We start from the raw sequence: 15,570 nt of genomic DNA on the forward strand, positions 1-15,570 counted from the left end.
GTGCTTAAAGGGATATTTCAGGATTGTTGACATTTCCTGGTTATCCAGAGTGTTTTTTTAATTTTTATTCCTGCAGTCCATATTTGGAGAGTTTAGTGGTGCTAGGCTAGCACATGTCTATGGTAACTAGTAGCCTGCATTAAAAACCTCTTCAAAATCATGAGGTCGTCCTCCAAACGTTTCCATATCTGATTTGTCGAAAGCTCGTTTGTGAATTCCTCGTGTGGTAATGCGGCCGCAGATGCTACTGTAGATCTTACAACCAAGAAGCTGATGCTGCTCAAATATAAGCTCATTTAAATGCAAAATTAAAAAAAAAACATTAAGTCAACACAGACATATATATGGTTAGTCTGGTGTTATAAGTGATTTGCCTCAGGTGCACTGTACTAGGGTCAGACTGTTTTTAATGCAGGCTACTAGTTACCATAGACATGCATTAGCCTAGCACTAGCCTAGCAGCACTAAACTCTTCAAATATAAGGACTGCATGAATAAAAAATAAATATGTCTCCAGAAATCAACAACACCCTGGATAACTAGGAAATGAGGCCCTATGACAAAAATCATGAAATATCCCTTTAAAGGTGCATTATGCAGCTTTTTATGTGGGGGAAAAAAAAGTGACAGAGTGGCCATATGAGTGGTCAGCATGGCGCTTTTTCTTTCCATCACAGTGGTTTCAGGGACGCTCCAGGATCAATTGTTTGGAAGGTTTTCACTGCTCTCACCAGAAAACCAACAAAACAATCGATCCTGAAATATCCCTTTAAGTTTCAATGGCAACTTGCCTCACAACAAAAAGGTTGCTGGTTCGATTCCTGGATTGTGATGCAGGTCTAGTCCTTGTGTATTTCCCTTAAATCAACCCAAAACACGCACAACATAATCCTCCATCAAAGTCCTCCTCCTGAGCTCGTCCCTATAGCCGTGTCTCCAGGCACTGCACTGCGGCTGACCACTGCTCCTGAAAAATTGCCAATGCAGTTCATTTTAAAAATGGATCAAACTTCCCGACCAGGGCGATAAAGAAAACCTGAAGCCTCTTTTGAGATGTGTTGGTGCATCAGATTTGCAGCAATTGTTATGAAGGATTTTATTGTCGACATTGCTTTGCCATTCGTTCATTATAAAAGGTTTGATACAGTGGCCTATACTTACCTTATAACACTTGACTGCCTTTCACCTGTCTGTCTGCACTCAGGGCCCATCCATCCTTCCAGACTTTGACACTTCCTCACTTCGCTCCTGTCAACAACAGCCCCGCCGTCTCTACTCGCAGATTAAAGTGCGGGGCCAAGGGGAAATGATGAACCTGCTTATCAGGCCTTCAGCACGCGATGGCAGTGTTGATTAAAGCCTGGTCTGGACCTTATAGGACCTTTAAATGAAGAAAAAACAACAACACTGTTGAACACTTTCTGACTGGCCCCAAAGACAAATGGCTGGATCGTCTCATCACCTTATAAATCAAAATGTGTATACTTAAACTATTTAAGCATATAGAAAAAAAGACGAAGTAAAAATGAATGATTGTAAACCAAAAGAGAGCTTAAATTCCCCTTCATGCACTTAAGTTATCAAAGTTATTTAATTCAGCAAACACCATTTCATCATCAAAATATGCACAGTGATTTTGCTCTTGGGAATATGCAGCTGTTATACTTCTTCTCTTAAGATTGGGAATAAATGACATTGACTTCTTTTTGGAAACTCAAGATGAGCCCAATGAATAGACCTACAGAAATAGTGACAGATCCATATGTGGAGATTTCAATCCCTCACCCAGTTTGTCATTTAACTGCTTTTGAGTGTGATATTGTGAAACGCTCTGAGGGAGAAAATCAATCTCGTACGTTCGGTGACATCTTATCCATCCTCACCCGCGACAGGAATGTGCTTTCTGGCTGAATTTGAAAGGTGTGGTGTTTCTCCACGGACACCGCATACCTCCCCTTTAAAACACATGTAACAGGATACTGGCAGCATATACTATATAATCTATATACACGCATTGTGGATGGCGTTGAAAGAGCAGTTTGTCTTATACGGGTAATTCAGTCATGTATCCCATTTCCCCTTGAGGACTTAAGGACCTTGGTAATCGGGGCATGGCTTGTAATATCCTTGAAGGCAGCTCTGTATCCATTATACAGTTGTTTATGCCGAGATGTAATGATTAAAACGCTTTACAAGATGCATCGCTGGCGGCTTTCTAACATGCAAATATTCCACTCAAAAACATTGATTACTCAAGGCTGTGCTCTGGGTGCAGGGATGAAAAAAACAGAGCTTTTCTGTGCGCCTGACACTTGTTAATCTATCAATTGGACAGTGATGTGTATCATTTTCTGTAAATATATCAAACCCACAACACATTTGTGCCCACAGATATGATAAACATGTCCAAATTAAATTGACCTTAACTTTTGTAAGACATTTCCCCAAACATGAGTCGGGCACTTTGGGTTGCCAGATCCTATGGCTAAAACCAGTTTGTAAGCGCCCAAAAAGGGACACACTCCAACTCCCACAATTCCTGCATCTGTTCCTAATTTGTGCATAAGCTCAGTGACTGAATTCTGCAATGTTCACATAGTAAAACATGTTTGTATCCACATGCTGCATAACGCACCCCTATTTCAGCAGTCGTTGCAAGTCCCTGAAACAATACCTTTAATAAAACATGAAGACACACTCTCATTTCAGCACAGAAATGTTGTTTAGTAAAATGTTCATAATTGTTTAAATGAGGTGTTTCTACTTAAACCTTGTTGGGGCTGAGTGGTCCCATGAGAGGAAATGACACTACACAAGAGGCCTCTCCACTTGATCGTGATAAAGTTCAATTTCCATTTCCAACCGAAGTAGAAAAATATTGGCCCCTTTTGGAACACTGAGGAAACCGCATCAATCTTATTTCCTTTTGAGAGCCCTTAGAGATTCTCATTGAAAGATAAAGCCATCGATGATGCAACACCTCCATCTAGTGGAGAAAGAAGTCATGACATCTCAATAGTTAAAAAAAAGTAGCATTTTATTGACTGAATTGCCTTACAAACTTCCACATGTAACACATCTGTAGCCAACTTCTACACAAATATTTCATACAAAACTGAGTAAGGAATGTCAGTAAAGCCAAAGTAGGATGATATGAAGTCTAAACAAAGAAATGCTAGAGTTTCAGCTCATCTGAACAGCTTTTGAGTTGGCAGAACAATGATATGAATGAGAATGTGTTGTGATTATTCATTCATGATTCAGAACAACAGAGTCGTTTTGACCTCTGAGGAATTAATGAGCAGCCGAATGAAAATATGTTGCCTCAGTAAAACTGTCCAAGGATGCAGTGACAGACAAGAATAACACATCTTTTACAATACAAGCAAAACTACACCAAACATGACATAAAAATATTGTTGCACAAGGTGAAATGAAAACTGCTCAAATATGTTTGTTTTTACTACAATGGCATAAAAAATATTCCCTTTATTATCTCTCACTGACTTTCCTCAGTGATTTCAAGGCACTTTAGTCTCTCAAATAAGGCAACTCCAAATGCCTTTCCTTGACAATTTGATTTGATTTCTAAATGACTACTGAAACCACACTGTGAACTGTGAATGAACTGCAGTCAAGTGTGTTTATCAACACAAATATTAATTCCTGAACTATATCCAAACTGATATAGACTGAACAGTGAACGGCCATGGAGTTAAGGAGCTTTTATAGTTCATCGCTATAAAGCTGTAACAGCGGCCTCAGTAAATTCACACAGCACTCATTACACCTAATATAGCCAACTCAGAGTCGGACGGCCACAAAAAGCAGAGAGTGGAAAGGCACACTGGCATTAGGACTGGACAAGGGACTAAGACGGACCAGAGCTCCCTGACGCTGCAGCAGGTTGAGGGACACGTCTTTCTAACTGTGGACCTGGCTCAGGGACAAGTCTTTCTGACTGTGGACCTGGCTGAGAGACATGTCTTTCTGACTGTGGACCTGGCTGAGAGACATGTCTTTCTGACTGTGGACCTGGCTGAAGGACACGTCTTTCTGACTGTGGACCTGGCTGAGGGACATGTCTTTCTGACTGTGGACCTGGCTGAGAGACATGTCTTTCTGACTGTGGACCTGGCTGAGAGACATGTCTTTCTGACTGTGGACCTGGCTGAAGGACACGTCTTTCCGATTGTGGACCTGGTTGAGGAACATGTCTTGGAGGAGAGGGAGTATAAGGAGGTGGGGCCTCATTAACACTTATCGAGTCTCCTCCATCTCTGGTCAGGGAAGCAGCAGCAGCAGCAGCAGCACCGTCACTGCGGGTGCACTCACTGTAAGGAGGCGGCTTCAGCTCCTCCTCTGAAAACGACAAGCAAACATCAACATTTACATTACATATTCACTGTTTTGGAACTTGGAAACTAGCACAGTTGACTGCAGTGGAATGAGAGCACAGGCCTTTCACCCACACACCCACATTGCAACAAACCCAAACACAACTTTTGTACAAAGTTAGGTTGTGTTCTGCCTCAGACTTAAAGGTCAGATAAAGCTGAAACAAAAAACAACTGTTCAAGTTTTGGCTGCAGCAACAGTTATCTCAAGAGTCATTTGAATCGTTGACATTCACCCAGAAGTGGTCTGTGTAAGCAGGAGTGTCATGCAGTGATATGGAAAGTGGCCAAATGAGCTCAACTGCAGTGTATATAACACGGCATTTCTGAAGGCAGGTTTCTACAGAAATTGACAAACAAGACAATGAGTTCAGAGTTACCGCTAGAAACAGCGTCATATGGTGGTGGCATGTCGAGGTGGGAGAAGGAGGGAGCAGGGGGCAGAGCTGAAGAGGCCTCTTCTATGGACAGATCATCCTAAAATAGAAATGACACAGTATGAAACACATAGTGGATAAACGTAAGTATTAAAGTTTTGTTACAGACGTAAAGACTGGTGTGTGGCAGTTTAATCGCACAGTGGAACTCGCGAACTGCATTCCACTGTAGAGATAATACATCAGGTCTGTTTTCTCCTGTTTGTTTGATTACTCTAAACCTGGGACTCCACTCATCCTGGCGTTTTTCCAAAGGACTTTCAGAGGGAGGGTTATGGATGACCGCTGGGCCTCCCTGCTACACTTTCCATTAAACCCTTAACTGGGAACATAATACACCAGAGACAGCGGTTCTACAGGAGAGAGCAAAATCTGGGAAAAGGCAATTGGACACAAGGGACAGTGAGAGTGAAGGAATGTAAGCACATAATAAGCTATATAACAATAGATTTGTATGTAAACTAAGGGCATAAAATAGATACTTAATCAAAATTAACCTTAGTACGTAAACTAGATCCTTTGAACAGGTATAGATACTTCGTAGGGACAGACATTTAGCAGATTGTTGCAAATGCTGACAAAACATTGGTCAAAATGAGTCTCATGCAAACTTTTAGGTTTACAGATCTGTATCAGACGAGGGCTTTGTCGTATTGTGGCAACACTAATGAAAACCTCATCACTAAAACAGAAGCAGCTTTGAAATGAGCTTTACCAGGTTTGGTTAACTACGTAGTATTTTACATATATTTGCTCTGTGAGACTGCATAATATCAGTTTTCCTGTAAGAAAAACCTGACGACTTCTACAACCACTGACTCATTCAAGAGAAGGGCCAGACCACACAGGGACATAAATAACGGTAAAACAACGTGACACATTTTCTCTAAGAGGTGAAAGTGGCTCTAACCACATGACCTTTTCAGTGAGCAAACCACTCCTCTGCAAAAATGTCACACAGGCCTGAGTTTAAGGCAGTCTGCAGTTAAAAAAAAACAAACTATAAACATATATGAACACATTACACATGCAAATTCACTGGCTGGTTAAAAATAAAGTTGCCGCCAAGAAAAAAGAAGTCTTGATTGCATCACTTTTGCTATTGCATTATTTTGAAAAGCTTCAATGTCACCAGATATATTTTCGACCAGTGTCGCATTCATTTTCTTTTTTTACAAAGACGGCACATCCCAAAGATTCTTTCTTTGGCGACTTTCAGGTGGCAACAGATGTGGGTTAACACTTACACCCTGTCTCTCACACATCTGATGGAGGTAAGCCCGTCCTCCCACAATGACAATCTGAGCATTGCGAGGCGTTCTCAGGTAAGCTGCCAGCTGCCTCTGCGTAGATCGGTACCAGCAAACATAGAAGAAGATCTTGATGATGATGAATACAACCACAACTCTGGAAAAAGAGATAGGAGAACGATGAATGATCATTGGTTATTATGAGTAGTTTACATTTCATATGCGTTTAAATGGACACTTACATATACCAGTACAACTCCATGATCAGTTCAGCGTAGGGGGGCTCTCATAGCTGCCTAACATCTGTAACAAGAGAAAGAAGCTTCATAGTACATTATCATCTAATTTGCACAACTATAGTAGTTCTGCTATTCCAGAAAATAACCAGATTACCATGCCACATCAGGAACATGTTACATTCTACTTCCCACAAAAGAAACACTGTACAGCAAGCAGCTATTCTCGATAAGAGAATAGCCAATTCTACTGCAATCGTCCTGTGTAAGCTTTTTGAGGTTAGATAAAATACAGATACACTATATAGCATATTCCTTATTTTTCAGTGTAAAGATTACAATAAGTACAATAGGTTAGGTTCAAGCAATGCAAATACCTTGCAAATTTGTTAGTTTGTATTGCTGGCATGAAAAGATAATGCAATTTAGAATGGACTTCCTGTGTGAGATTTGTGCACGTTTTAACTTAGTGCTTTGAGAAACTTGGTAAAAGAAAGTGTAACTAGGCCTGTCACGAAAACAAATTTGAAGTTCGATAAATTGAGGCAGGAAAGTATCGCGATAAACGATATTATTGACTCTAACGATACCAGATACTGTCAACTCTCAGGCTTAAAAATGACAGTAAACCTTTGTTCTAAAAGTGCATCATCATATCCTAAAATACCACAAGCAGCAATAACCATGAAATATAATGTAACTCAATTTGATTCAGTTTTACAAGTTTTGCAAAGAAAACATGCTGGAAATGCTGATAAATGTACAGACGATAAATATCGAGCCCAAAAATATTTCGCCTAGCTGTCATTTATTGAACGATAAGTCGATATAGTAATAATCGTGACAGCCATAAGTGTAACACATTATTATTATTATTTTAAAAAAAGTAAAACATTAGCTACACAGCAACATTGCAGCAAACACAATAATTAGCATGGCCACTTACTCGTTTCAGAAAATGGTCATCCACTTAAGCCATCCTTCTCAGTTTTGGTGAATTATGAGCATAAGTTGTACAGAACTAGCTAGTTAATCTAACCTGTCCACGCAGAGAAAAGGCGCAGGCCACAACAAAACAGATGCTGCCCTCCTTGCTAGTTAGTTAGCTAGCTAGTTAAAGCAGCCATTCAGCCCCATTTAAACGACCTACCGACCCACAACCTAAAAGGACAAGGAGTTCGGTTCTTATTTGTCAATATAGTTAAACAATGAGCTCTCACTGAACTAGTCCCCGAGCCCGGTAGATCATGCTAGCTTTAGCTTTCTCTGCCGTCTGTGGTTCACAGGGGGCGGGGCTCACCGGGGGCGGCTTCAATGTGCTACGTAGAAGGAAAAAAAAACACCTATTTTTAAAGGTTAAGGAATAAGTTGAAAATGATATAGAAACATGTAACTGAGAGATACTCACGAAAGCTCTATGTAACTTTCGTAAGTATCGATGAGTATGTTTTGGTGTGCCTCGTGTTGATGCTACTCTTGCTCCCTCTTGTGGTTATTGGCATGTCTTACAGGCAATATCTGCGAGGTCTGATCGATATTATAATAGATCTGTGGTTCTGATAAGCAAATTGTAGGCTTTGTCACACAGATGATTAGTCATCATTTTATTAATTTTTTCATGTACAGTCAATTTACAAAATAATTGGAAAGTTGGGGGTAAAAACCCCAAAGAAATAGTTGATTTCCCCCTCTTTTTTAAATTATTAATTCACATATTTCTGTTTAATATACAGTGTTCCAACTGGCTGCTACCGGCTGTCTTCTACAATGATGGTTCTTCTTGGGTAAGTGTCCACTTCCACAAAAATGTACCGAAATTCGTACCTTCCCGTGTCAGGATTCTGTCAAATAAAGCAAGTTATTTACCAGAATGTCCAATAACAACACATTCATATTTATATGACAATACCAAACTTTAATGATGAATGCCAGTTCTAGTTACCTCCTTTGACTCGGAATGAACGGTTCCTTTAACTCCAGGCTCTGAACCTTCAATGTAAAACTTGAGCCTCAAATGCTTTAGTCCATCCTTGATATACTCCACATGACTGGGAAAACAAAATAGATGTATTTATTGTAAAAAATAGTTCTAATTAAAAAATAGAATAATAAACAGCTGAATCTGATTTCATATAATGACGATAACTAAAGGACAATGACTACATGTAATTAAGTACATTTTTGTATTTCTCACCTCACATGCTGCCTTCTGCCACGGCGAGTCGTTTCGCCATAACACTTTATTGGTTCCCCAAATGCACCAATTATCTACATTAGAAAAAATAAATGGACTGAATGATAATTGTAAGAAACAAACTTGTTTGACCCACTATTCACTCTAAAGCGGTAAATTACCTCTGGGTTCGATTTGACTAAGTTGAAAGCTTTTCCATACACTTTATTTGGACTGGAGGTCGAGAAAAGCTCCTGAAAGAGCACATAGAGAAGTCCACCTGAAAAACAAACAAATTCTATTCAAACAACAATAAATGACATTTGCAATACTATGCACATTACTGTGTGTGCTATATTTAAAACCTATTTCAAAGACACTATGAATCAATGGGGACTATAGAATAAACAGGTCAATAGTACCAACTTAGATGTTTACCACAAAGGAACAGGCCACCATTTTTACATACCGAGATATGTTCTTACCTGAGCTTAGACGAGTTGATGCGTACCTGTCTGGTCTTTGTGTGTGCCCTCAGTCACGCAAAATGACCAAAGATGTTGTTAGCATTTGGTCTCTCCCAGTATATTCCTATAGCTCCAAACAGGGTGAAGTTAGAAGCAACCAAGCTCTTCCACGGGCACAAAGACCAGACAGGTACGTATCAACTTGTCTAAGCTCAGGTAAGAACATATCTCAGTATGGAAAAACGTGGCCTGTTCTTTTAAAAACATACTTTCCAAACAGAGGATTAAAATAATTTAGTTATGAAACATATGGGGTTACCTGTAACTCCAAGTCCAATGAGCACCACAATCAAGTAGGTGAAATCTCTCCCAGCTTCTTTGACTGTAATGGACAGAGTACCAAATATAGTTAACCTGCACCAGCCATGGCATTATAGCTCACCCTGGCTGCTTACCTTTATGTGCAGCTGAAGCTTGTGGACTCCCACCTTGAAATCTGGACACGGATTTCCCTTTGCTCTCCTCAGGACTGGTTTTACTTCTGTTTGTGCAGTCGACAGAAATCCCTCTACACTTTAGTGTCCAAATGAGTGAATTCACGGTGCACAAGTTGTTCTTCTCGCCAGGTCTTTGCAAAAACTGTCTTGAAGATGTGGGAATGGCCCTGTCTGTGTGGTTAATAAAGCAAACGTGTGCAAGCTTACATGATTTTATTATATACTGAGCCGCTGTTGGAGGTATTTTATAATGCAGTGCTTTGAATATCTGTGCATAAGCCATGATAGCTAGTCAATGAGTTAGCTTGATCCCTGTGCTAGCTACTTAGCACATGTGTCCCCAAACCTAGATCCTCTGAGCACTCATTTGGTGAATTATTTTGCAATTGCAGAGAATATAATCGCGTTTGTTCAGTGAAAAGACAACACAAACGTCTAAAAAAATCGATGACCGCAAAATGTAAAAGCTCTATCTGTCCTACACATGAGGAGCCAACAGCAGCTTGTTTACGACGTGGTCACGTGATACTACAGTCGACGACGTGCGTCAAAGGACTTCTTCTTCTTCTTCTTGTTCGTTTCCGGCAGGCTAGACGCCACCAGGCGTATTGCTGCCTTCCACAGTCTCTTAACAGAACTGCATCACGGGCAGATCCTCACATGCAAATTAGTAGAGAAAACAAACTCCATTACTGCCGCAATCACAGCCTCTCGATTTATCCGCGGGTCCAAGAGTGTCCTCAGTGATATCTTGTCCACTCCTGTTCTCAGCACAGCTTTAAACAATCGACTTCGCTCCTTCTTGTAGCACACACACTCCATTAGAACATGAAGGACTGTCTCTGTTTCCCTGCCACACGAACACAGTCCATCCAGTCTCTTCCCCATGAGTGCAAGGTCTGGGCCAAATCCACAGTGACCCAGCCTTAACCGAGTGTAAATGACTTGTTCCCTTCTACTTTTCCCCCAGGTGGTGTCCCCCCCTTAACACTACTCTGAATTGAATGAAAATGCCTCCCTCTTTCCTCTCCATCCCACAGCCTCTGCCATCTACCTAGAAACTCCTGCCCTATAATGGTGCACAGCTCACGGTACCCTAAAGTTGTTCTCACTGTAATATTCTCCAGTTTAAGAGCGTTTTTCGCTATAGAGTCTGCACTCTCATTCCCAGCAACTCCCACATGGGCCGGGACCCACATGAAAGCCACTGATAACCCTGCCGCCTCAGCTCTATGCAACGTCATTAAAATTTCGGAGATTACATCCTGCCTTGCCTGTGACACTCCTGTTTGCAGTGCCATCAACGCAGCAGCTGAATCAGTACAAATCAACGACTGCTTGGGCCAAATCTTGCCTACCCACTCCAATGCACCCAGAATGGCTATTGTTTCCGTAGTAAAGACTGACACTCCATCTGGGAGCCGATGACCCTGACTTAAACCAACCTCAGGAACGTGGACAGCAAATGCTGCCTTTTTACTGATAGGGTCAACAGACCCATCTGTATAAAACTGCATAAAACCTCCCCAATTCTCACTAATGGTTTCACTGACCACCCCAACTGGATTACTTTTACCCCTTTGTTTAAACTTATCCTTCACAGTCCAATCTATGTCTGGATCTGGGAGCAACCACGGTGGAACATCTGGCCAGACCACTCTGGGGGACATGTCATTGCCCCTCTCAGGAAACTCACTCCTCACTTCCCTCACAAAGCTCACCCTTCCTCTTGCCTTCCTGGCTGGCTGCCAGCTCTCCTCCAGCAATTCCTTCACGGGATTTCCTTCCTCTTGGCTCTGTATCCTCCCAATATACTGAAGGGCTAACTTGACGCGTCTCAGCCTAAGGGGCATCTCACCACATTCCACTAATAGAGCGGGAATAGATGTCGTCCTAAAAGCCCCACAACAAACCCTCAACGCTTTAGCCTGCACTACATCCAACCTTGAGAGGTTCGTCTTGGCTGCACACCCATATGCCAAACACCCATAGTCAATGCTTGATCGGACCATTGCCCTATAAATCATCAGCTGAGTTCCCTTATCTGCACCCCAGCTACTACCTGCAAGACACCGCAATATATTAACAATTTTATCACATTTAACTACAATTTTATCAATATGTTGTCTCCATGTCAACCTTTCATCGAAATGCACACCTAGGAACTTAAACACTTTGACCCTTTCAAGCACTCTACCATACAAACTCAGACTCACTTGCCCTACTCTACGTTTATTGCCAAATATAAGATACTTACTTTTATCCACAGAGATTTTGAAACCCCACCTTCCTGCCCACTCAGTAACCTTGTCCATTGACTCTTGCATTTTACTCATTATATACCCAATATTTCGTCCCCTTTTCCACACTGCCCCATCATCAGCAAATAAAGACAGGCCAAACCCCCCTCCAACATTACAAAAAATATCATTAATCATTACATTAAAAAGGACAGGACTTATTACACTACCTTGCGGCGTACCATTATCAATTCCCAACACCTCAGAAAACTCACCTCCAACTCTGACCTGAATTTTCCGATTCTGCAAGAAAGCTTTGATCCAATTCAACATCCGCCCTCGAATCCCTGCATCATACAATTTAATGATAAGCCCCTCTCTCCACAACATATCATAGGCCTTTTCTATGTCTAGGAACACTGCCACAACTGCCTCCTTGTTACCTATTGCTTTTTGAACATCTGACTCCAACAACAGAACAGAATCCATCGTGCCTCTTCCCAACCTAAATCCATTTTGTATGCTTGTAAACCATCCCCCTTTTTCTAACTTGTACACTAATCTATCAGTAACCATCCTCTCCATAATCTTACACAACACCGCTGTTAATGCAATCGGCCTATACGACCCTGGATTCGTCGCTTCCTTTCCTGGCTTTAGGATTGGCACCACTACCGCCTGCCTCCATGCTGTAGGCAAAACCCCCTCTTCCCATACATTATTAATAAGTGCCAACACCTCATACAAAACCATATCATCAAGATGCTTAAAAATTTCATACACTAACCCATCCTTACCTGGTGCTGTTTTACCACCTCTACTTACTGCCTTCTGCAATTCCTTAAGTGAAAAGAATAAATTAACTGGATCAGAGTTATCGTCACTCACTTCAAGTTTATACTCTTGATTAATCAGCGTCCTGTTCCTCTCCCTAATCCCATCCTCTCCTATATTATCACCACAGTGGACCTCCTGGAACTTCTTAGCAAGCATGCTTGCCTTCTGATCATTACTTAATGCTTCCACTCCTCTGTCTTCAAGCACTGGAATACCCCTACGCCTACAGACACCTGCCATACGGTGCACCGCTGACCACACCTCTGCCACTGATGTCTCTCCTCCTAACCCACTGCAATACTTCCTCCAACAATCTCTCTTAGCTCCCTTTATTGTCCTACGTGCCACAGCCCTCAACTTTTTATACTCAATAGAAAGCTGTTCTGAAGGAAACTTCTTAAATAGCCTATATGCTTTTTTCCTTGCCCTCACAGCATCAGTACAGGCCTTATTCCACCAGGGGACACTTACCCTATTCCTCCCCCCAGCCTTGCAAGGGATGGACTGACATGCATTCTGTGATATCATTTCACACAAGCTGTCGTTCCACTCCTCTAGCGAGCCATCCCTAACCTTACCCAAATCCCTAGTACACCCTTCACCAAACTCTTTCCACTTTGCTCGACTAAAATCTAAACCTTTAAGCCTGACCAGTTCATCTGTTAATAAAGATTTCCCAAACCTCAGTAGTATAGGAAAATGATCACTCCCTATTGAGCAACTATCCAGATTTTCCCACTCTCCTATAATAGCCAACTCACTAGAAGCCAGGGCCAAATCAATACATGAAAGCCCTCCCGTTCTAACATCAAACCTCGTGGGCCTGCCATCATTCATACAAATTAATCCATTCCTATCCAAAAAACCCTCAACTTCCTCCCCATTAAAATCACGAGACTTGCTACCCCACAACGGGTTATGAGCATTAAAATCTCCTACCCACACTACCGGTGTTCCCACCACCTGCAAAACTTCATCCAAAGTGCAAGTATCAATGTGCAAGCACGGATTATAAAAGTTAACAACACTAATTTTCCCCTGAGAGCTCCATACCCTCACTGCCATGCACTCCAGTTGGGTATCAAGGGATACTCTTTGGTATTGCACATTTTCCCGAATAAAAATCACACATCCCCCTCCAGCTTTATCGGCGCGGTCAAACCTCTCACTCACATAACCAGGCACTACAAAATCCAGGCAAGGCTTTAACCATGACTCCTGGACACAAATCAAATCAGGCTTATTAGTAAAGTCCTCTAAATACCTCTTCAGCTCCTGTCCATTTGCAATAAGGCTACGCGCATTCCACTGTAATATATAAAACATCTACCCTACTGAAGAGCCTTCCCCACTTTGACTGACCCTTCGTTGTGCCCCCTCCCGACGGGCATACGCTAAGTTCAAGTGCTCCGGGGACACCTCTGTGCCCAGAAACCTACCTGCCTCTTTTGCAATCATTGCCTTTATACCTGACGGCGTGTCCACTTGCCTCGCTGCCCATAACACCTCCACTAAAAAGGCAAAGAACGCCACTTTGCGCACCACAAAGCAATCATCTGAGCCTAGACCATCGACCTGCTGTTCCCTTTGAACCTGCTGTATCTCTTGACCAACTCCCTTGACTTTCCTAACTGCCTCCGCATAGGAGATATTTTCAGTCCTTTTAATTGTCTCCACTCGTTGGGCCTTGACATGCGCCCCACAGCCCCTGTACGCAGCCACATGGTTGCCCCCACAATTACAGCACTTTATCTCACTGTTTATACACTCCAAATAATCATGCTCCCCTCCACACTTCCCACACCTTTTCTCCCCTCTACACACTGCAGCAACGTGTCCATACCTCTGGCACTTATAACAGCGCAAGGGTGGACGCACGTACGGTTTGACCTGATATGACATAAATCCCAGATTAACCCTTTGCGGCAAGACCTCCTCTTTAAAAGAAATTAGCACCGCAGTGCTATTTCTCTCTTCTCCCTCCATCCTGGTTTTAAACCTTTTCACCCCCGAAATTGATCCCCCTCTTAGGTTTTGATAAATTTCATCCTCTGAAATGTCTGCCTCAATATAAACGACCCCTTTCGAGCCCTGGACGGTGTCTAAGTTGAGCCCTGGCACCAAACCTTCAACAGCTCGCTTATCCAACTCCTTTAACACCAGTGCCTTCTTCCTTTGGGCTTCGGTCTTACAAAAAATCAGCACATTCCCATTAGACAAAATTCTAGCGTGTAAAATTTCCCCAATTTTGCCACGAATCTCTGAGGACAGTTTAAGGGGGTTGGGAACTCTTCTCACTTCGTCTTTGAATTTAAAAATAATTTTAAATTCTTCCTCCTCATGCCCATCTCGCCTGATCATCTTGGATAATTCTTCTCTTTCTCGACTCCCACTACTACCTGACCTGGTTCGTTTTCCCCTGCTTACCCCTTTCCCCCCAGAGCCACCCCCTTTAGGTCTTCCCATGCACCAAGAGAGACACCACCCAGAAAAGTGTAGTACTATAAAGTCTATGTGCCACAATATAAGTTCAAGAAAGCCAAATTATAGTTGGCGACGACAGTTTAATTTCACCAGCCGGAGACCACCACGCTACCGCTCCGCTCACCACCCTCTGCGTCAAAGGACTCATGGGAAACGTGAATATATGTGCATATAAGCCATGATTTTTTTGTTTTTTTGTGTGTGTTATTGAACAGTTATATTAACGTTACAAACATTTATGCCAGGGGTTTAAAAAAAAAAAAGACGAAATGTCGAAATGATGTCGAAAAACAACAGCATAATCCTATTTTTTTTTATGTCATTCCCAAAGAACTATAATTCTGTCAAATCTGGTGTTTATTTAAATTGGTCATCTACAAAACGCATATAAGAGCCTATATTATTTCAAGTATAAGTAGGCTATAAATAAAGACCAGTCAATGGCTATAGAGAAAGAAAGATGCCAACACCAAATCCATAAACATTATTTTTTATTAAAAAACATTCGGTCCAGCATTTCTTCATGTAATATCAAATCATTATGCAAATAAC

At 41.8% G+C, this 15,570-nt stretch overlaps 2 protein-coding genes across 2 annotated transcripts; both read right to left on the minus strand.

Annotated features, from left to right (window-relative positions):
• Positions 1–3,431: 3,431 nt before the first annotated feature.
• LOC306977491 (uncharacterized protein) lies at positions 3,432–7,430 on the minus strand. Its single transcript, XM_079575831.1, has 5 exons — positions 7,267–7,430; positions 6,327–6,387; positions 6,082–6,241; positions 4,778–4,874; positions 3,432–4,362 (listed from the first exon to the last, which is right to left on the minus strand). The coding sequence occupies exons 2-5, from the start codon at positions 6,344–6,346 to the stop codon at positions 3,872–3,874; spliced, it is 768 nt and encodes a 255-aa protein (XP_079431957.1). The 5' UTR covers positions 6,347–6,387; positions 7,267–7,430; the 3' UTR covers positions 3,432–3,871.
• A 497-nt stretch (positions 7,431–7,927) lies between these two features.
• timm21 (translocase of inner mitochondrial membrane 21) lies at positions 7,928–9,978 on the minus strand. Its single transcript, XM_079575832.1, has 6 exons — positions 9,416–9,978; positions 9,280–9,342; positions 8,676–8,773; positions 8,515–8,588; positions 8,263–8,368; positions 7,928–8,161 (listed from the first exon to the last, which is right to left on the minus strand). The coding sequence occupies exons 1-6, from the start codon at positions 9,738–9,740 to the stop codon at positions 8,069–8,071; spliced, it is 759 nt and encodes a 252-aa protein (XP_079431958.1). The 5' UTR covers positions 9,741–9,978; the 3' UTR covers positions 7,928–8,068.
• Between the last annotated feature and the right edge of the window lie 5,592 nt (positions 9,979–15,570).

This window comes from Gobius niger, assembly GCF_951799975.1.
Source record: "Gobius niger genome assembly, chromosome: 18".
Classification (NCBI taxonomy): Eukaryota; Metazoa; Chordata; class Actinopteri; order Gobiiformes; family Gobiidae; genus Gobius; species Gobius niger.

Bases quoted from the DNA above. Each gene is read 5' to 3' on its own strand.
- LOC306977491 (XM_079575831.1), bottom strand. From the start codon at position 6,346: ATGGAGTTGTACTGGTATAT. The intron at 6,242-6,326 runs GTAAGTGTCCAT...CTCTTTTTCCAG, and splicing joins ATGGAGTTGTACTGGTATAT to AGTTGTGGTTGTATTCATCA. The intron at 4,875-6,081 runs GTAAGTGTTAAC...TTTCTATTTTAG, and splicing joins AGATGTGTGAGAGACAGGGT to GATGATCTGTCCATAGAAGA.
- timm21 (XM_079575832.1), bottom strand. From the start codon at position 9,740: ATGGCTTATGCACAGATATTCAAAGCACTGCATTATAAAATACCTCCA. The intron at 8,369-8,514 runs GTGAGAAATACA...TTGTTTTCCCAG, and splicing joins GGCAGAAGGCAGCATGTGAG to TCATGTGGAGTATATCAAGG. The intron at 8,162-8,262 runs GTAACTAGAACT...TTTATTTGACAG, and splicing joins TTCATTCCGAGTCAAAGGAG to AATCCTGACACGGGAAGGTA.